This window comes from Pelophylax lessonae (genome assembly GCF_965119305.1).
Source record: "Pelophylax lessonae genome assembly, chromosome: 1".
NCBI classification, from domain to species: Eukaryota; Metazoa; Chordata; class Amphibia; order Anura; family Ranidae; genus Pelophylax; species Pelophylax lessonae.
Window position 1 is genome coordinate 463,302,584 of NC_138768.1, and position 22,362 is coordinate 463,324,945.

General features: G+C 42.0%; 1 protein-coding gene across 1 annotated transcript in view; it reads right to left on the reverse strand.

Annotated features, from left to right (window-relative positions):
• The window catches only part of NCLN (nicalin), a 58,893-nt gene extending 36,904 nt beyond the window's left edge, over positions 1–21,989 (reverse strand). The window contains exons 1-6 of the mRNA XM_082270590.1: positions 21,650–21,989; positions 4,078–4,268; positions 2,767–2,911; positions 2,559–2,653; positions 673–753; positions 250–353 (exon numbers count right to left, since the gene is read on the reverse strand). Of these exons, the coding sequence (XP_082126716.1) occupies positions 250–353; positions 673–753; positions 2,559–2,653; positions 2,767–2,911; positions 4,078–4,268; positions 21,650–21,824 (791 nt within the window). The 5' untranslated portion in view covers positions 21,825–21,989. The remainder of the gene's footprint in view (positions 1–249; positions 354–672; positions 754–2,558; positions 2,654–2,766; positions 2,912–4,077; positions 4,269–21,649) is intronic.
• Positions 21,990–22,362: the final 373 nt, after the last annotated feature.

A 22,362-nucleotide genomic window follows, 5' to 3' on the forward strand; every position in this document is an offset into this window, starting at 1 on the left:
TTGTAGTGTCCCTAAAAACAAAACACAGTACAGAAATGAGGAGGGTAAAGGTTTACAACTTTAAATTACAGAAAATGTAGTCAACGCAAGACAAACTCTGCAACAGTTCTAAGAAAGCATTTGTTTAACTGTAAGCATGATATAGGTGTGGTTAAGGCCTTGCTTCATTCAGGCCCAGCCAGAAAGAAACAGAAACATGTTGCAGGGCTGGTAGGACTAAGTCAAGAGTGCTATGTTTGGGAATCTAACCTGGCATGTGTTCGCTTGTAAGTGTAGAGTCGTGAGAAGAGACGTGCCAGCTCTAGAAGGACAGCCACCCCGCTTCCATTGGAATCGGCCCCATATGACAGCCACTGCATAGAATAAAAGTGTTATCAGTTGCCACAGCATAACTGTTTCTAAAATATTTAAAAGTATAACTTCTAAAATGTTCACAAGTTTGCTATGAAAGCATAGCCAGGGAGCTATAAAAGTTTTGAAAAAGGGAGCTTTAAAGTTTTGTGCTTCACCCAAGATGATATGCATATATGTATGTGCATTTAACCATTTTCTTCAATTTCACTTAAACACGCAATATTGCATTAATATTGCTGTAAAAACTGCCCGAAAAAAAATAGATCACATACAGAATGTCTTGTACACTACATTAGAAAGCTTTGGTGTGAGAATTACCGGAGCAACTCCAAATGAATCATAGTGAGCAACAATGGCAATGGTAGGAAGGTCTTCTGAGCCAAGACCAGTCAAACGTCCCTGCATGAAGACAAGAAATCAATATTAATATATAAACAAGGCTTTATAATATCAGGTAGCTAACAGAGTTTTGATGTGGAGTGGACAATGCTAATTTCATGGCTAATGCCTTTAGAGAAAACTGCCCACCCACTTCCTTACCTCTATTTAAAAAAAAAAAAAAAAAAAAAAAAAAAAAAACGTTCACCGTCATAACATTGCTACTTCCATTTCTGAGCCCTATGGCCAACATTTGTGCAGATCATGCCACAAAGCAAAGTAACGGTAATGATTCAGAAAATCCACCCCAGAGAAACAATATAACACCATCTGCCAAGCATCCCTGGACACCACTTGTGTTTAGGGCGGCAACTAACAATTATTTACTAACGATTCACAGCCGGTTCCCTACTGCGCATGCAGTAGGGAACCAACAGTACCCCAATAGCAAAATTATAGCATAGAATGCTCGTATTGCAAGGTAAAAAAACTTCTGCCTTTAGAACCACTCACTTCCTGCATAGGACTACATATCCCATGATGCATTGCTCCTCACACATTCTCAGGCACTTACTGACATGTATGGATGGTATACTGAGCTGTATGTGTGCTGCACTGTATTCCCTGATATGTAAACAAATAATGCATTCTGTATGCAGGCCAACTAATCGATTATGAAAATAGTTGACAACTATTTTCATAAACGATTAGTTGTTTCGGCCCTACTTGTGTTGCAGGCCCCTTTATTTTTTTGTCATAACTTTATTTGACATTATTCAAGTCCACTCCTGACAGAGAAAAAGTACAGTGTACATAAAACGTGTCAGTATTACAAGATACAGCACATTCCTACAATTGGTCATTGTACTATTGCCATGCCTATAGTGGTATAACACTGTAGTGGGATAAAAGGGGAAAGGGAAGGTAGGAGGGTAGTAAAGGTGGAAAGGAAAGAGGAAAAACAATGTAAACACTGATATTTTCAGTAACAAAAGCACCATGCACTAGATACAAGGGGCTATGGCTCAATGCTTATGCTGAATTGAGTCACAAAGAATCCTATCAGTCATTCTAAATTGAGCATACAGTGGCAAATGCAGGCACCCCATTTTTTTTTTCCTGGTGTGGGAAGAATTTGAGGCAAACTGCATAAGTAGTGGTTACTTTTAGTAGCCTCTAGTACAAATTTTGGTAGCTCAAAGTTTACCAGTCAGAACAGAAATACTGGGGCTGCCATTGAAAGCCTTCTTCTGTTAGTCTAAGTTGCCTGGCTCTATTGCCCAAGTTACAAACCTGGAAACAAGCGTGTCATTGTGTGTCATAAATCCTCATCTCTATGCTTGTTCCAAGTCTAGGAAGCATTGAAGCTAAAGCATCACCATGACAGTCAGGATGTCAAGCTGATGCTTTAGCTTCAATGCTTACTGGACCCAATATCAAATTGGGTCAAACAATGGCAGCCTAAATAATTCTCTTTTTAGAAGAACTATACTCTTGACTGTCAACATCCGTACTTGGCCCTATCACAACTTTCCCAGCCCCTCCATTTCTCTTTTATGAGATGAGATAGACAATTTTAAAACACTAAAAAGCAGCCTTGGGGAGGTGGGGTATGGACTAAGCTTGGGTTTTTTTCATGCAATGTGGAGAACGGTTTACATTTTTAATGCAATCTGCCCAGGTTTGTGTCAGGTTTACTTTGACATGGGAGTTGTAAGACCTGAATATTTCATACCCAACAATAAAATATTAATTCTAATTTTTTTGAGAATTTAAAGGATGTATTTAAAATTCATATTAGTTTTAATACCTTCAAGCAAGCTTACCTCCACACTGGTTACAAGCCAATCACTAACAGCCTTACTCTGGGCTCCACTAGTCACCATTTGGAAGCCATTGGCAGTGGCTGTATGAAGAAGCACTACATGGGGAGAAATTGTAGAATATGTGATCTACAAAAAGCATTGGAAATTATGTCTTTTTATCTTGTATAAAACATTTTACATGAAGACCTCTTTTTAAAAACAGCGTTACCTTCAGCAGCAGAAGAGGTGCCCTGACTTGCAGAAGCTGCAAGAGTTTGTTCGTATATAGATATGAGCTCTGCATCCTCCACTGCAAAATATATTGGGACTTGAGTCTCCATGGAAAGCATTTCAGGCTCAATATCCATGAATTGCTGCAAAACAATGAGAACATGAAAAACATAAGAACCATATGCAATAAGGTCTATAACAAAAGATGAATTGCTCTCTCAAATTCTACATAAAAAATATTATTAAAGTGGTTGTAAACCCTTACCTATACCCAGTGAATCCTCCTACATACATTGTACCTGTTTATTTGCACATCCTTGCAAAACTCTGAGATTAAAATCATTTTTCAGACTCTCAGGGTGGGGTGTGTGGTGTTGGGGAGCTGCAGTTATACACTGTACAAGAGCTCCCCCTATCTCTGTGTGTAAAGACACAGAACAGAACGAAGGCTGTCCATCACAATCTGTGTGCTGGAGGTCCTTCCCGTCAACTCTCTATCTCGTGGTACCAGGAAAACTTGTCAGAAGTGATGCATGCTGATGAGAAATGAGACAGCAGACAGAAATGATACTTATAGATGGTTCGAATTTAGCATTGACTGGCCGAGATTCAAACCATGTATAGACAGGCTGATTGTTCCCAAGTTGATCCATCGATCGACTTGGATACAACCAGCGTGCATATTGGCTTTCTAGCATGCAATTATTGCCAGTGGCTATACCCGCTAGCAATAATTACTGTGTTCTTTTGGCTGGGGTGGCTCTCAATAGCCCCGCAGGAGGGATTCCCCCATCAATTCCATGTTGATGGGGGAATCGTGTGTTGCAGGAAAGAAAAATTGCATCGTCTGTGGCCTGCCTCATTGCTTTGGAGAGAGGCAGGTAAAAACTATAGAAATAGGCGCTTTGTTCAGATTTTAGGTCTCAGAACTATGTCTGAGCTAAACAAGTTACAGGGAAATAACCTTCCAACTTACAAGACTTCGAGACCCGCTGTCTGTGTCAATGGACGCAGCAACAGGGCTTGGGTGGGAGCAAGCAAGAGTGCCCCCATGGAAAGTACCCGCCAAAGAGGGGTCTGAAAGGCCGGTGGGGGGGCCCCAGGATCAGAGCTGCTCTGTGCAAAAGCATTGCACATAGCAGGTAAGTATAACATGTTTGTTCTTTTAATTTAAAAAAAAGTAAGGGCTTAGAACCACTTTAAAGCAAGAGATCTAGGCAACCAGCAATGTCAGAAAAAAAGTCAACAAATGAAAGAGGACATATAAAGTCCAGTGCTTTTTAAAAAGAAGACTTGGAAATTTTCTCACCTGCACAATATCTTGTGGCAAGGCTGCCATTTCTTGAGGCAGGATTATCACCACTGCACCCGCTGACTGACGAAGTGCTTTCTGATACTGTTGAAAGGAGAAATCTGCTAAGCGCATAAGCACACATCGCCGACTAAGCAGGTCTGCCTCTACTGTACGGGCCTCTGTGTTTAGTACCGAATTGCGAGTACCTACATAAAAAAATAAAATAAAAAGCATATAAAGATCACAGCTTCAACATTTAGAAAATTGGTAGCATTTCCTTCTTTGCACAAATATAAGAACTATTATCTAGGGCAGATTACAGAATTTATGTATATGATTGAACAGCCACTCCTGATCAGTGAACTTGGATGGGAATGTAACAATTATTAGAAATCTGCAAAAAGGTTGAATTTATTATTATGTGGCCAGTCTTCTTTATCATGTTACAACGAAGTACGTCTGAACTAGGAAAAATCTCAGCTCTCATGAAGCAATAAAAGACTATGCTGATTCAAATGCACTTAATGCGCTGTTGCAAACAGATCAGATGCCTGACTAAAAATGCACTCCACTCTGAATGGCCTGAAAGGGAGGGTATGTAATAGCTGAAGCAACATCACCAATACATAGGACTTAGCACAGCCCCTGATTTGGGCATTGCCGGGCTGTATAGAAGAAATACCATCACATTATCTAAGGAATAAATTTAAAAACGAGGTATTACTAGGTTTTTTTATTTGTTTACTTTACTATTGAATCCCTGGTGGTGTGCCCAATCTATTCAAGGTTTGATAAATGTCTGGGTTTAGAATCACTTTAAGTCCCGGTTCACACTTGTGCGATGCGGGAACACTGCGAATATACAGCGTGTTCCCGCATCGCATCCGCACCCCTGGCAGTTCACACTGCCATATGCGATACGCAGGGGGTGTCAATTAAAAGTTGACACCCCCAGTTAAGATTGCATATCACAGTGCGATCTGCAAGTTCTCACAGAATCGGATCGCACTAGTGTGAACCACCATGCGATCCGATTCTGCTGCAGATAAAAAAAAAGGGCCATGTGCGTGTTTAGTGCGATTGCTGTGCGAATTCAGCCATACAAAGTGTATGGCTGAAATTTGCACCGCACAGAGATCGCATGTATTTTAGGAGCAGTGCGCTCCGAATTACATGCGATCTCTGTGATAACACTAATGTGAACCGGCCCTAAGATAGTAATTTGGGAAGAATTTGAATGACTATCCAGTATTTAGAAAACAAACTAAGCCCTTGTGTATAAGGCAAGACAGCACTTATATCCAGTATTTAGCACCCCAGTAGCGAGCAGTACATCACTGAAGCACTGGAAACATCAAACACATTTGAGTTTTGTCTCAGCTAAAACGGACTCTAAAAGTAAACCTATCAAGAGAAAGATATGGGGGTGTAAATGGTTGATCTACTTCAATTGACCTTTTAGTAATTTTACAGGCTTGTATGAATATATTCCTGACCGATCACAATATACAACGGTAGTATATTTGCTAAAAAAGCTACACCTTTTCTCATTAGGCTGACCTTTTAAGTGACTTTTTTTAAGCGTGCTACACGCAATGATTATCTGACGAATGTTTTTTTTTTTTTTTTGCATGCTAGTCTCCATAATCGAAAATTCTCATATGACAGAATAAAAATTCAGAAGTAATGTAATGTTTTGTATTGTATTTTGGGATGAAAACTGTACTTAATAAATAAAAATCGTAAGAGAAACATTCTCGCTTTTGTCCCTTTAGATAATTTTGGACGAAAGCTGTGTATTAATCAGTTTTTTGTATGATTGCTTCAAAAGCGGTATTTTTTGTATAATTTTATGATCGAGTGTGTGGGCCTCAGGACTGAGATGATGTTGTCTGTCTGCTGCAGGTAAGAAGATGCACTTCCTCAATCACTCACTCTGTAATCAGATTGCAATAATGTAACTTGTCAAGGTGAGAGGCTGTGTCAGACATCTTGGAACACAGCAAAGAGCTGCACAGGCATCAGGAATCACATGATTGTGTCTTCTTTGTGCCAGTCACTCAGTCCAGGAAGTCGATTCCAGCCCTGGGTAATGCTTGAACAAATATGGTGCTGTTTTTCTGAATAGAAAAGCAGATTAAGGTGTTGGTGGGGATAGTACTGTGATTTCTGCTAAAGGTAATAAATACCTGTTAAATAGTAGAAATTACATAGCATGCCTGTACTTAACATGAACTATATATTACAACTAATCAATTATGAAAAACACCTTCTCCATACTAGGGCTGCAACTAACGATTAATTTGTCTGTCGACTAATCTATCGATTATTTTTACAATTAGTCGACTAATCTAACGATTATTTTTATTTTTTTTGCTTAATTGAGTGTTTTTTTGATTAGCTAATTAATCCTGTAATTAATACAGACCCCTCAGTAAGCCCCCTCCCAGTACAGACCCCACAGTAAGCCCTCCCACCTAGTACAGACCACTTAGTAAGCCCCCCCTCCCAGTGCAGACCCCTCAGTAAGCCCTCCCACCTAGTACAGACCACTTAGTAAGCCCCCCCTCCCAGTGCAGACCCCTCAGTAAGCCCTTCCCACCTAGTACAGTATGCACTAGGTGGGAGGGCTTACTGAGGGGTCTGTACTGGGAGGGGGGGGGGGCTTACTAAGTGGTCTGTACTAGGTGGGAGGGCTTACTGAGGGGTCTGTACTGGAAGGGGGGCTTACTAAGTGGTCTGTACTGTACAGACCACTTAGTAAGCCCCCCTCCCAGTACACTAGTACAGACCACTCAGTAAGCTCTCCAACCTAGTACAAACCTCTTAGTAAGCCCCCTCCCAGTACAGACCCCCCAGTAAGCCCTCCCACCTAGTACAGGCCATTACAAGCCGGTGTAGTGCCGCACATGTGACATCTCTTAAGTAGCTGGGTGATCGGGGAGGATGGCGTTGCGGCAGAAGCTGTGGCGGAGTACAGGGGTGCTGGAGACGGTCAGCGCTCACCTCTTGTCTCCGGCATCGGTGTGGACGGTCTTGTCTCCGGCATCGGTGTGGACGGAGCCCGGCGGGGGAATTTCAAGCGGCGCGGCGGCCGGCCAGGGGGCGTGTGACGTCACGCGTAGACGCTTTTCACGCACGTCGACTATTTTTTGTAGTCAACGCGTCGTGGCAGCCCTACTCCATACATGTCAGTATACACAGTGCAGCACACATACAGCTCAGTACACCCTCCATACATGTCAGTATACACAGCGCAGCACACATACAGCTCAGTACACCATTCATACATGTCAGTATACACAGTGCAGCACACATACAGCTCAGTACACCGTCCATACATGTCAGTATACACAGTGCAGCACACATACAGCTCAGTACACCCTCCATACATGTCAGTGTACACAGTGCAGCACACATACAGCTCAGTACACCCTCCATACATGTCAGTATACACAGTGCAGCACACATACAGCTCAGTACACCCTCCATACATGTAAGTATACACAGCGCAGCACACATACAGCTCAGTACACCCTCCATACATGTCAGTATACACAGTGCAGCACACATACAGCTCAGTACACCCTCCATACATGTCAGTATACACAGCGCAGCACACATACAGCTCAGTACACCCTCCATACATGTCAGTATACACAGCACAGCACACATACAGCTCAGTACACCATTCATACATGTCAGTATACACAGCGCAGCACACATACAGCTCAGTACATGGGCGTAGGAACCGGGGGGGGGGGGGATGGGGGGGACGACACACATCCCCCCCAGGAAATAATGCGGGGGGGGACAGGTATGGTGAAATCCCCCCCAGTTTAGTACTTGGAAAGAGCGCTTGGCCACCCCCACCTTCGTGATGTCCTGGCTGTGATTGGTCCAGTCTCCAGCCTGGACCAATCATCATCCAGGACATCCGATCGCTGACGTCGCAATGGGGGCGGTGCCGATGCGTGCGTCAGTCACTCACCGTCACCGCCGCTCACCTTCCCGCCGAATCCCGCCGCAGAGAAGAGGAGAGGCCGCCCGCCGGTTCCCGCCGCAGAAGAGGACGAGGGAGAAGCCGCTCACCTTCCCGCCGCCGCCGATAGCCGAGCCGCCGCCAGGTAAGTGAATTGGGTTGAAGGGAGCACGCACGCTGGTCTCTGCATTGATTGGGGGACAATGCTGTGGGCACTCTGCAATCATTGGGGGACAATGCTGTGGGCACTCTGCAATCATTGGGGGACAATGCTGTGGGCACTCTGCAATCATTGGGGGACAATGCTGTGGGCACTCTGCAATCATTGGGGGACAATGCTGTGGGCACTCTGCAATCATTGGGGGACAATGCTGTGGGCACTCTGCAATCATTGGGGGACAATGCTGTGGCGCTCTGCATTGAAAGGGGCTCGCTCGCTGAACTCTGCATTGATGGGGGCACGGAACAGTGTTCATTGCATTGAAGGGGGCACGCACGCTGAACTCTGCATTGTGGGGGCACAGCACAGTGTTCATTGCATTAAAGGGGGCACAGCACAGTTGCAATTGTTTTGACCTGATAAAGAACTGTTCCTTTTGCATATTTGTTTGTTGTGAGATTTTTCACACACACACACACACACTCTCTCTCTCTCGCAGTTTACTGAAAAAACATATACCTGGCGAGTAAAAATGCTGTCCCTCCCCAGATTTGTGTGGGTTCCTACACCCTTGGCTCAGTACACCCTCCATACATGTCAGTATACACAGTGCAGCACACATACAGCTCAGTACACCCTCCATACATGTCAGTATACACAGTGCAGCACACATACAGCTCAGTACACCCTCTCCATACATGTCAGTATACACAGTGCAGCACACATACAGCTCAGTACACCCTCTCCATACATGTCAGTATACACAGTGCAGCACACATACAGCTCAGTACACCGTTCATACATGTCAGTATACACAGTGCAGCACACATACAGCTCAGTACACCGTTCATACATGTCAGTATACACAGTGCAGCACACATACAGCTCAGTACACCGTCCATACATGTCAGTATACACAGTGCAGCACATACAGCTCAGTACACCCTCCGTACATGTCAGTATACACAGTGCAGCACACATACAGCTCAGTACACTGTCCATACATGTCAGTATACACAGTGCAGCACACATACAGCTCAGTACACCCTCTCCATACATGTCAGTATACACAGTGCAGCACACATACAGCTCAGTACACCCTCCGTACATGTCAGTATACACAGTGCAGCACACATACAGCTCAGTACACCGTTCATACATGTCAGTATACACAGTGCAGCACACATACAGCTCAGTACACCGTCCATACATGTCAGTATACACAGTGCAGCACACATACAGCTCAGTACACCCTCCGTACATGTCAGTATACACAGTGCAGCACACATACAGCTCAGTACACCCTCCGTACATGTCAGTATACACAGTGCAGCACACATACAGCTCAGTACACCGTTCATACATGTCAGTATACACAGTGCAGCACACATACAGCTCAGTACACCCTCCATACATGTCAGTATACACAGTGCAGCACACATACAGCTCAGTACACCCTCCATACATGTCAGTATACACAGTGCAGCACACATACAGCTCAGTACACCCTCCGTACATGTCAGTATACACAGTGCAGCACACATACAGCTCAGTACACCCTCCATACATGTCAGTATACACAGTGCAGCACACATACAGCTCAGTACACCGTCCATACATGTCAGTATACACAGTGCAGCACACATACAGCTCAGTACACCCTCCATACATGTCAGTATACACAGTGCAGCACACATACAGCTCAGTACACCCTCCGTACATGTCAGTATACACAGTGCAGCACACATACAGCTCAGTACACCCTCCGTACATGTCAGTATACACAGTGCAGCACACATACAGCTCAGTACACCCTCCGTACATGTCAGTATACACAGTGCAGCACACATACAGCTCAGTACACCGTTCATACATGTCAGTATACACAGTGCAGCACACATACAGCTCAGTACACCCTCCATACATGTCAGTATACACAGTGCAGCACACATACAGCTCAGTACACCCTCCATACATGTCAGTATACACAGCGCAGCGCACATACAGCTCAGTACACCATTCACACATGTCAGTATACACAGTGCAGCACACATACAACTCAGAACACCCACCATACATGTCAGTAAGTGCCTGAAAATTTGTGAATGTGTGAGGAGCAGTGCCTCGTGGGACATGTAGTCCTGGGCAGGAAGTAAGTGGTTCTAAAGGCAGAACTTTTTTACCTTGCTATAGAAGCACTCTATACTATATTTTGCAGCTTGCTATTGGGGCACTCTGAAGGGGGAAGATGAGCATCTGTACCCAGAGAAGGTGGAAGCTGAAAGATTGAAGGTAATACAAGGCAATACAATTACATTTAAAGTAAATGTTTACCAGTATTGTGCATGGTATTTAAAACGATTATATCCATAAAAAAAAATCTCAGCTTTTTGTACTACTTTAATATAAAAGATTTATATCTCCCTTTCACCCTTCATACAGCTCCATATCTGACTCCTAGTTAAAATGCCCAAAAATCCTACTTCTAGAGATATAGATACATAGATTATATATATATATATATATATATATATATATATATATATATATATATATATATATATGTATATATATATATATGTATGTATATCTATAAGTAATATATATTACTTTTACTGTTTTACAGTATAAATTAACCCCTTATAGTCGCGATTATCTGCTCTTTTTGTACTATAAAGCGCTCATTTTAGTTTAACCCCAAAAACTTCCAAAAAACTTCCAAAAAAAAAAAGCATGCTGCTGCTACTTAACGTCTCAGGCCTGGTTCACACCGATGCTTTTTTTTTGGTGCTTTCTGCAGAAACGCATTACTGTTCATTTAACATTGTTTCCTATGGGAAACGTCCACATTTTTTGGCTTCAATAGACTTCAATGGAGAAACTGTAGAAAAGCATATAGTGCGTTTTTGCCACAAATTGCATTTTGTAATTTGCCCAACAAGCAAAAAAATGCATAAAGCAAATCGCGTGGCAAAAACGCACTGCAGAAACGGCTCAAAAGCAAACTGCATAGGTGGCAACCTAGCCTTATGCTGGCCATACCTGTATCCATTTTCAGGCGAGAATATTTATACAAAAAATCTTTATACATTCGCTGAATGAAAAAAGGAAGTTCTGTCTGAAAATCGGCAAAACAATCAATTTTTTTTTTCTTGAAATAAATTTGATCTCTGAGTCTGATGATATTTACTGGATTCAACCTCTAGTAGTATATACAGTATATCTCTTCTGTCTGTTATTCTCAGAGTGGATTAGAGATTTTGCTCCCCAACCATATAGTTGGTTATTAAGTGTTCTTGCATGGCAAGACCACTTACTGTTATCTCACATATGGTATATATTTTTATTATATCCAAATTTACCACCCTTTCTCCCCCCCTCCCCCCCCATAGTTTTTACACTACATAGACAGCAATATACCAAAACGTGTGGATTGTTCCCGATTGGTGTGCTATTACTTTGTGGAACGTTTTGCCAAATAGTTCACAAAATATCTGGGTTTTTGTAGCGAAATTGGTCCCGTTAGGAATGAACAGTGGAATGTTCAAAACTAGAGTGGGAGCTGAAAAATCAGGACAAGATTTCTAAACTGCCACCACTCCCTCATTTTCAGGCCCACCTACACATATTTCAAAGTGTTCAACTATTCCTGCTGCCACTAAAAATGTCCCCGGCTAAGCCATAGTCCTGATAGTTTTCACAATATGACCGTTTGCAACTCACGCCGCTCATTGACACTGAAACTCCACTCTAGCCACCTCAAATTTGAAGGGCAATTTCTAAACTGCAACTGTGCCTTCATTTTTAATATTTCAGAGATATACTATGCATCAAAATGTAGGTCTGGGTCTTGTGATTCTCACAATATAAAGCGCTTCACTGTAGGATTTATAGTTTTTAAAACTACGACCGTTTGAAGATGGTAACCGCCAGTGAAGTGAGCAATTTGGAGCAGTTTGTTTTTAACCGCTCTTCCCTGCCCTATTTGAAATCTAGACTGTTTCCAACTGCCAACATTTAACTGCTGCCACTCAACACACACACCACACTTAGAGCCCATTCACACTAGCGCGACTTGTGAGGCAACTTGTGTTGCCCCAGGTAGCTTGACATAACACAAGCAATGTTAATCAATCAGTGCCGTCTTAATTGGCACTACTGAAGTTGCTCCGACTTCAGAAAAGGGTCCTGTACTACTTTGAAGCGACCTGTGATCCGACTGTCCCATATACTTCAATGGGAGTTGCCTCCTTATCTTAATTGACACGACTTGTTATCAGACTTTCCAGGAAGAAGAAAGAGATTAGCCAGGCATTCCCCACAGACAAAGTCGCCTGTCTCTTCAAAGTAGTGCACAAGTCTCTAAACAAGTCTCTAAACAAGTCTCTAAACAAGTCTCTAAACAAGTCTCTAAACAAGTCTCTAAACAAGTCTCTAAACAAGTCTCTAAACAAGTCTCTAAACAAGTCTCTAAACAAGTCTCTAAACAAGTCTCTAAACAAGTCTCTAAACAAGTCTCTTCAAGTCACGGGGTGACTTTCTGGTAGGGGTAGTGTGAACCAGCTCTTAAACACACACACACCGCTGCCACTCCCACACACACAGTTACTCCGCCCACTGCAGCTGGAGACCACCGGTGGCGGCAAGAACACTTCACACAATTTCCCCGGGAATTGTACGTTTTCTAGTTATTCTTATGATAGTGAAAGCCTATGGGAAAATGTAGGCACCCTAACTCCTCCCACAGTTTTTACACTACACAGACAAGTAATATATCGAAACGAGCGGATCGTTCCCGATCACATTGCTGTTACTTTTTGGAAGGTTTCGCTGAATGGTTTGTGAAATATCGTCGTTTTTGTGGCAAAATTGGCCCCATAGGAACGAATAGCGGAATGTTCAAAACTAGAGTGGGACCTGAAAATAGTTAGAGGGTGAGCGAAGAAATCTTGCCACAATTTCTAAACTGCTGCCACTCCCTCATTTTTAAAACCACCTACACAAATGTTACATCAAAACGTTTGCCTATCCCTGCTGCCACTTAACATGTCCACATCTAAGCCATAGCCCTAATAGTTTTTACACTATGATCGTTTGTTTCCAACTCACACCTTCCATTCACATTCATTGAAACTCCACTCAAACCATCTCAAATATAAAGGCCATTTTCTAACCTGTGACTGTGCCTTCAGTTTTAATGTTTCATAGACATACTATACAACAAAATGTCTGCCGGGGCCTTGTGATTCCTACGGTATAAGTCTCTAAGCTGTGAGATTTATAGCTTTTACACTAGAGCCTGATGAAAATAGGCACCTCCAACTTTGGTAAGTTGCCCTATAAGAATGAATGGGGGAATGTTCCAGAATGTTCAAAAGTAGACCGTTTGTTTCCAACTGCCAACATTTCTTAACTGCTGCCACTCCCACACAGCCACTCCCACCCACCACACAAACTGCTGCCACTCCCATACACATAGTTACTCCGCCCACTTCAGCTGGAGACTACCGGTGGCGGCAAGAACACTTCACACAATTTCCCCGGATTTTGTACGTTTTCTAGTTTATATTTACCACTGCATATATATATATATATATATATATATATATATATATATATATATATATTTAGGAATAAACTGCCTTTTTTTTTTTTTAACTTTACACATTAACTAAATTATACACCACACTTTTAAGGTTATTATCCGACTAATCCAAACAATAATCGGCCAACTAATCGATTATGAAAATAATCGTTAGTTGCAGCCCTAGTCCACACAGCCAGTGATTACCTGAGATGATTGCCACTGGAGGCACTATGTGTGCGTCCTGCAGTGATCACTGCAAGTAATCACTGGCTGAGCAGAGAGCCGCAAATAACTGACCACCAGGGACCTGTCATTATAGTAAATGTGGCCGGCGGCTGCATCTAGCCCAGTGATGGCGAACCTTGGCACCCAAGATGTTTTGGAACTACATTTCCCATGATGCTCATGCACTCTGCAGTGTAGTGGAGCATCATGGGAAACGTAATTCCAAAACATCTGGGGTGCCAAAGTTTGACATCACTGATCTAGCTGCTGAGAGACGCATCAGGAACTGCCGCTACAATTCACACATGCCTTAATCTCTGGTGTAAATGGAGCCTTAATTCTAGTACACACAAGCCAAATGTAGTACTGCAGCCAGTCTAACAGAGGCCAGCTGTTCAGCTGGCTTCTGTCAAAGGGCCAAGACCAAAAAAGGTCTGCCGATTGGTTCCTGAACAGCGCTTTTAGCCGATGGCTGAGAGTGCTGATCACAGTGTTCTGGCAGGGAGCCCCCACCCCCCTTCCCTGTCAGAACACAACAGCACAGCAGGTGAGATCACTGTCCTAACATTGCATAGTTAGTACAGCAGCCCTTCCTGAGCTGTCAGTTATTTTGTTCAGCCCTGCTGGGTTGAACCAAAAAAAAAAATACTAGTGTGTACCAGGCTTAAATGGAGTTCCAGCCATTTACTCACCTGTCCAACGGTCCAGCGATGCGGCCGCCGGAAGCCTCGATCCTCTCCCTCGGCGCCGGCATCACTGCTGTGGGCACCCGGCTGTTACAGTTTGCGGCTTCACAGCCGGGTACCCACTGCGCATGCGCGAGTCACGCTGCACGCCGTGATTGGCCGGCAATCTTCTGGGACCTCTGACGTGTCCCAGAAGATTGCAGTGAGGGAGGGGGAGAGGAGAACTTCCGCTCAGGGCGCCGCTGCGCTCCGAGCGGAAGTGGGAGCGGGTACCTGTCAAAACTAGGTACCCGCTCCCCCCCCAAAAAAATGACATGCCAAATGTGGCATGTCGGGGGGTCAGGACTCCCTAAAGCAGAAGTTCCACTTTTGGGTGGAACTCCGCTTTAAGCGTGTATGTTTAGGGGAACATTGTTCAGTCCAAATACACTTCCATGTCTAGGACTAACTTACAAAACACAGCATCGTCTAATCTCATGCAAACTAGGTACTATCCCCACAACTTTATACCATATCATGACCCCTACAGCTGGATTATAAAACAAAGAATTCTCATGTTTTAGCCATCCCTGTGAATACTTTTTGAAAATGACAGCCCAACACCAGCCATTGTATTTATATCCTCAAGGTGAATAGAACAGCCAAGATCTAGCGCCCCAGTCAGGTTTTTATTGCTCGGTGTCCCCTTTGGAGGGAGAAGCCCTGGTATTTCTTTTCAGGACAGGAATTGATGGAAAATGTCTCCAATGGGGACAGAGATGAAAACAAAAGTTTACTTTTTCTTTTCGCTGTCCTCACCTTTTTTTTTTTTTTCAGTAAAAGGCATCAGCAGGGCAGGAAGTCATAGAAATGTCCCCACTGGGGTCACAGAGTTAAAAATGTGACAAACTGTAATCGCCCCCCTACCCAAAACTAGAAAACAAAACACACTGGAGTTAGGCTTTCTGTCCTGGTATAGTAATATGAATGAGTATGTCTGTCCTGGTATAGTAATATGAATGAGTATGTCTGTCCTGGTATAGTAATATGAATGAGTATGTCTGTCCTGGTATAGTAATATGAATGAGTATGTCTGTCCTGGTATAGTAATATGAATGAGTATGTCTGTCCTGGTATAGTAATATGAGTATGTCTGTCCTGGTATAGTAATATGAGTATGTCTGTCCTGGTATAGTAATATGAATGAGTACTGTATGTCTGTCCTGGTATAGTAATATGAATGAGTATATCTGTCCTGGTATAGTAATATGAATGAGTATATCTGTCCTGGTATAGTAATATGAATGAGTATGTCTGTCCTGGTATAGTAATATGAATGAGTATGTCTGTCCTGGTATAGTAATATGAATGAGTATGTCTGTCCTGGTATATTAATATGAGTATGTCTGTTCTGGTATAGTAATATGAGTATGTCTGTCCTGGTATAGTACTATGAATGAGTACTGTATGTCTGTCCTGGTATAGTAATATGAATGAGTATGTCTGTCCTGGTATAGTAATATGAGTATGTCTGTCCTGGTATAGTAATATGAATGAGTATGTCTGTCCTGTTATAGTAATATGAGTATGTCTGTCCTGGTATAGTAATATGAATGAGAATGTCTGTCCTGGTATAGTAATATGAATGAGTACTGTATGTCTGTCCTGGTATAGTATTATGAATGAGTATGTCTGTCCTGGTATAGTACTATGAATGAGTATGTCTGTCCTGGTATAGTACTATGAATGAGTATGTCTGTCCTGGTATAGTTATATGAATGAGTATGTCTGTCCTGGTATAGTACTATGAATGAGTATGTCTTTCCTGGTATAGTAATATGAATGAGTATGTCTGTCCTGTTATAGTAATATGAGTATGTCTGTCCTGGTATAGTAATATGAATGAGTATGTCTGTCCTGGTATATTAATATGAGTATGTCTGTTCTGGTATAGTAATATGAGTATGTCTGTCCTGGTATAGTACTATGAATGAGTACTGTATGTCTGTCCTGGTATAGTAATATGAATGAGTATGTCTGTCCTGGTATAGTAATATGAGTATGTCTGTCCTGGTATAGTAATATGAATGAGTATGTCTGTCCTGTTATAGTAATATGAGTATGTCTGTCCTGGTATAGTAATATGAATGAGAATGTCTGTCCTGGTATAGTAATATGAATGAGTACTGTATGTCTGTCCTGGTATAGTATTATGAATGAGTATGTCTGTCCTGGTATAGTACTATGAATGAGTATGTCTGTCCTGGTATAGTACTATGAATGAGTATGTCTGTCCTGGTATAGTTATATGAATGAGTATGTCTGTCCTGGTATAGTACTATGAATGAGTATGTCTGTCCTGGTATAGTTATATGAATGAGTATGTATGTCCTGGTATAGTTATATGAGTATGTCTGTCCTGGTATAGTTATATGAATGAGTATGTCTGTCCTGGTATAGTACTATGAATGAGTATGTCTGTCCTGGTATAGTTATATGAATGAGTATGTCTGTCCTGGTATAGTTATATGAATGAGTATGTATGTCCTGGTATAGTTATATGAATGACTCAAAACAAAATGTGGTGAATGAACCACCTTTCTCCTGCGCTCAGAAAATGAGGCTTCCCCAACTGCTTTTCCGACTGGACTTTATAAATGGCATCTCGGAAGGCTAAGGTCTTGCTGCCCTAAAGGACTGGGGCAGTCCAACAATACTGCAAACAAAAACACAAAAAAGGGCACACCGACCTAGCGCATTATCCTCAATATAGGCTTTATTATTAAAACATAAAAATGGCTACTCACAAACACAGGTGAAAATCAATCACATCAGACTCATGAACTTGAGTATCAGAAGTAGTCCATACAGGTGTCCATAGTCTCATTAGGATGACAGCTGACGCTTTTCGAGGCATATGCCTCTTCCTCAGAGCCCTGAGGAAGAGGCATATGCCTCAAAACGCGTCAGTCATCATCCTAATGAGACTATGGACACCTGTATGGACTACTTCTGATACTCAAGTTCATGAGTCTGATGTGATTGATTTTCACCTGTGTTTGTGAGTAGCCATTTTTATGTTTTAATAATAAAGCCTATATTGAGGATAATGCGCTAGGTCGGTGTGCCCTTTTTTGTGTTTTTGTTTGCAGTAATATGAATGAGTATGTCTGTCCAGGTATAATAATATGAACGAGTAGGTCTGTCCTGGTATAGTAATATGAATGAGTACTGTATGTCTGTCCAGGTATAATAATATGAACGAGTAGGTCTGTCCTGGTATAGTAATATGAATGAGTACTGTATGTCTGTCCTGGTATAGTACTATGAATGAGTATGTCCTGGTATAGTACTATGAATGAGTACTGTATGTCTGTCCTGGTATAGTAATATGAATGAGTACTGTATGTCTGTCCTGGTATAGTAATATGAATGAGTACTGTATGTCTGTCCTTGTATAGTACTATGAATGAGTACTGTATGTCTGTCCTTGTATAGTAATATGAACGAGTAGGTCTGTCCTGGTATAGTAATATGAGTATGTCTGTCCTGGTATAGTAATATGAATGAGTACTGTATGTCTGTCCTTGTATAGTAATATGAACGAGTAGGTCTGTCCTGGTATAGTAATATGAATGAGTACTGTATGTCTGTCCTGGTATAGTAATATGAACGAGTAGGTCTGTCCTGGTATAGTAATATGAACGAGTAGGTCTGTCCTGGTATAGTAATATGAGTATGTCTGTCCTGGTATAGTAATATGAATGAGTACTGTATGTCTGTCCTGGTATAGTAATATGAATGAGTATGTCTGTCCTGGTATAGTAATATGAGTATGTCTGTCCTGGTATAGTAATATGAATGAGTATGTCTGTCCTGTTATAGTAATATGAGTATGTCTGTCCTGGTATAGTAATATGAATGAGAATGTCTGTCCTGGTATAGTAATATGAATGAGTACTGTATGTCTGTCCTGGTATAGTATTATGAATGAGTATGTCTGTCCTGGTATAGTACTATGAATGAGTATGTCTGTCCTGGTATAGTTATATGAATGAGTATGTCTGTCCTGGTATAGTTATATGAATGAGTATGTCTGTCCTGGTATAGTACTATGAATGAGTATGTCTTTCCTGGTATAGTAATATGAATGAGTATGTCTGTCCTGTTATAGTAATATGAGTATGTCTGTCCTGGTATAGTAATATGAATGAGTATGTCTGTCCTGGTATATTAATATGAGTATGTCTGTTCTGGTATAGTAATATGAGTATGTCTGTCCTGGTATAGTACTATGAATGAGTACTGTATGTCTGTCCTGGTATAGTAATATGAATGAGTATGTCTGTCCTGGTATAGTAATATGAATGAGTATGTCTGTCCTGGTATAGTAATATGAATGAGTATGTCTGTCCTGGTATAGTAATATGAGTATGTCTGTCCTGGTATAGTAATATGAGTATGTCTGTCCTGGTATAGTAATATGAATGAGTACTGTATGTCTGTCCTGGTATAGTAATATGAATGAGTATATCTGTCCTGGTATAGTAATATGAATGAGTATATCTGTCCTGGTATAGTAATATGAATGAGTATATCTGTCCTGGTATAGTAATATGAATGAGTATGTCTGTCCTGGTATAGTAATATGAATGAGTATGTCTGTCCTGGTATAGTAATATGAATGAGTATGTCTGTCCTGGTATATTAATATGAGTATGTCTGTTCTGGTATAGTAATATGAGTATGTCTGTCCTGGTATAGTACTATGAATGAGTACTGTATGTCTGTCCTGGTATAGTAATATGAATGAGTATGTCTGTCCTGGTATAGTAATATGAGTATGTCTGTCCTGGTATAGTAATATGAATGAGTATGTCTGTCCTGTTATAGTAATATGAGTATGTCTGTCCTGGTATAGTAATATGAATGAGAATGTCTGTCCTGGTATAGTAATATGAATGAGTACTGTATGTCTGTCCTGGTATAGTATTATGAATGAGTATGTCTGTCCTGGTATAGTACTATGAATGAGTATGTCTGTCCTGGTATAGTACTATGAATGAGTATGTCTGTCCTGGTATAGTTATATGAATGAGTATGTCTGTCCTGGTATAGTACTATGAATGAGTATGTCTGTCCTGGTATAGTACTATGAATGAGTATGTCTTTCCTGGTATAGTAATATGAATGAGTATGTCTGTCCTGTTATAGTAATATGAGTATGTCTGTCCTGGTATAGTAATATGAATGAGTATGTCTGTCCTGGTATATTAATATGAGTATGTCTGTTCTGGTATAGTAATATGAGTATGTCTGTCCTGGTATAGTACTATGAATGAGTACTGTATGTCTGTCCTGGTATAGTAATATGAATGAGTATGTCTGTCCTGGTATAGTAATATGAGTATGTCTGTCCTGGTATAGTAATATGAATGAGTATGTCTGTCCTGTTATAGTAATATGAGTATGTCTGTCCTGGTATAGTAATATGAATGAGAATGTCTGTCCTGGTATAGTAATATGAATGAGTACTGTATGTCTGTCCTGGTATAGTATTATGAATGAGTATGTCTGTCCTGGTATAGTACTATGAATGAGTATGTCTGTCCTGGTATAGTACTATGAATGAGTATGTCTGTCCTGGTATAGTACTATGAATGAGTATGTCTGTCCTGGTATAGTTATATGAATGAGTATGTCTGTCCTGGTATAGTTATATGAATGAGTATGTCTGTCCTGGTATAGTTATATGAATGAGTATGTCTGTCCTGGTATAGTTATATGAATGAGTATGTATGTCCTGGTATAGTTATATGAATGACTCAAAACAAAATGTGGTGAATGAACCACCTTTCTCCTGCGCTCAGAAAATGAGGCTTCCCCAACTGCTTTTCCGACTGGACTTTATAAATGGCATCTCGGAAGGCTAAGGTCTTGCTGCCCTAAAGGACTGGGGCAGTCCAACAATACTGCAAACAAAAACACAAAAAAGGGCACACCGACCTAGCGCATTATCCTCAATATAGGCTTTATTATTAAAACATAAAAATGGCTACTCACAAACACAGGTGAAAATCAATCACATCAGACTCATGAACTTGAGTATCAGAAGTAGTCCATACAGGTGTCCATAGTCTCATTAGGATGACAGCTGACGCTTTTCGAGGCATATGCCTCTTCCTCAGAGCCCTGAGGAAGAGGCATATGCCTCAAAACGCATCAGTCATCATCCTAATGAGACTATGGACACCTGTATGGACTACTTCTGATACTCAAGTTCATGAGTCTGATGTGATTGATTTTCACCTGTGTTTGTGAGTAGCCATTTTTATGTTTTAATAATAAAGCCTATATTGAGGATAATGCGCTAGGTCGGTGTGCCCTTTTTTGTGTTTTTGTTTGCAGTAATATGAATGAGTATGTCTGTCCAGGTATAATAATATGAACGAGTAGGTCTGTCCTGGTATAGTAATATGAATGAGTACTGTATGTCTGTCCAGGTATAATAATATGAACGAGTAGGTCTGTCCTGGTATAGTAATATGAATGAGTACTGTATGTCTGTCCTGGTATAGTACTATGAATGAGTATGTCCTGGTATAGTACTATGAATGAGTACTGTATGTCTGTCCTGGTATAGTAATATGAATGAGTACTGTATGTCTGTCCTGGTATAGTACTATGAATGAGTATGTCCTGGTATAGTACTATGAATGAGTACTGTATGTCTGTCCTGGTATAGTAATATGAATGAGTACTGTATGTCTGTCCTGGTATAGTACTATGAATGAGTATGTCCTGGTATAGTACTATGAATGAGTACTGTATGTCTGTCCTGGTATAGTAATATGAATGAGTACTGTATGTCTGTCCAGGTATAGTACTATGAATGAGTACTGTATGTGTGTCCTGGAATGAGCATGTGCTGACGTGGTGGCAATGAAGGCCCAGGAGCTGTCACTGACCGTAGCTCTGTCCCTGCAGGTCGTACTGCTGCATGCGATAGACGGTGAACTCATGAGCAGCCTCGGCCTGCAGCGGGGACACGAGGAGCAGCACGGCGGGGATGAAGACGATGAAGGTAAGCGGGAATGACGCTTTCAGCATGTTATCAAACACCTCTCCTGCTTCCTCCAACATGCTGCCGGTCTAAGGAAGAGCTGCCAAGGGGAATGTGAGGAAGCTGCGGCGTGACACTCGTAGGGACGTCCGGGAACCGAAGCAATGGCGGACCCGCAATGCCTACAGCTTCCTCAGCAGCTGGGGACCAGCAGGCACTACAAGGACAGCTAACAGAGAGGGCCTACGAGTCATTGAAAGACACCCAATCAAAAGTTGCGCAGGCATGGAAAAGGCAGCTAAAGGCTGGGTCTTTGTTTTCGAAGGGCACAAGTAGGTGGGGATTGTTACTCACAAGGATAGGGTGGAGCTCTCGTACCGAGAGCTGTTTTGGGAGGGGAGCTGTCACTCACAGGAGAGGGCGGAGCTCGGGTACTGAGAACTGTAGGAGAGGGGTCCATCACTCACGCAAGAGGGCGGAGCTCGGGAAACACAAACGGGCCTGTCACTCACAGGGGAGGGCGGAGCTCGGGTACTGAGAACTGTAGGAGAGGGGTCCATCACTCACGCAAGAGGGCGGAGCTCGGGAACATAAGCAGGCCTGTCACTCACAGGTGAG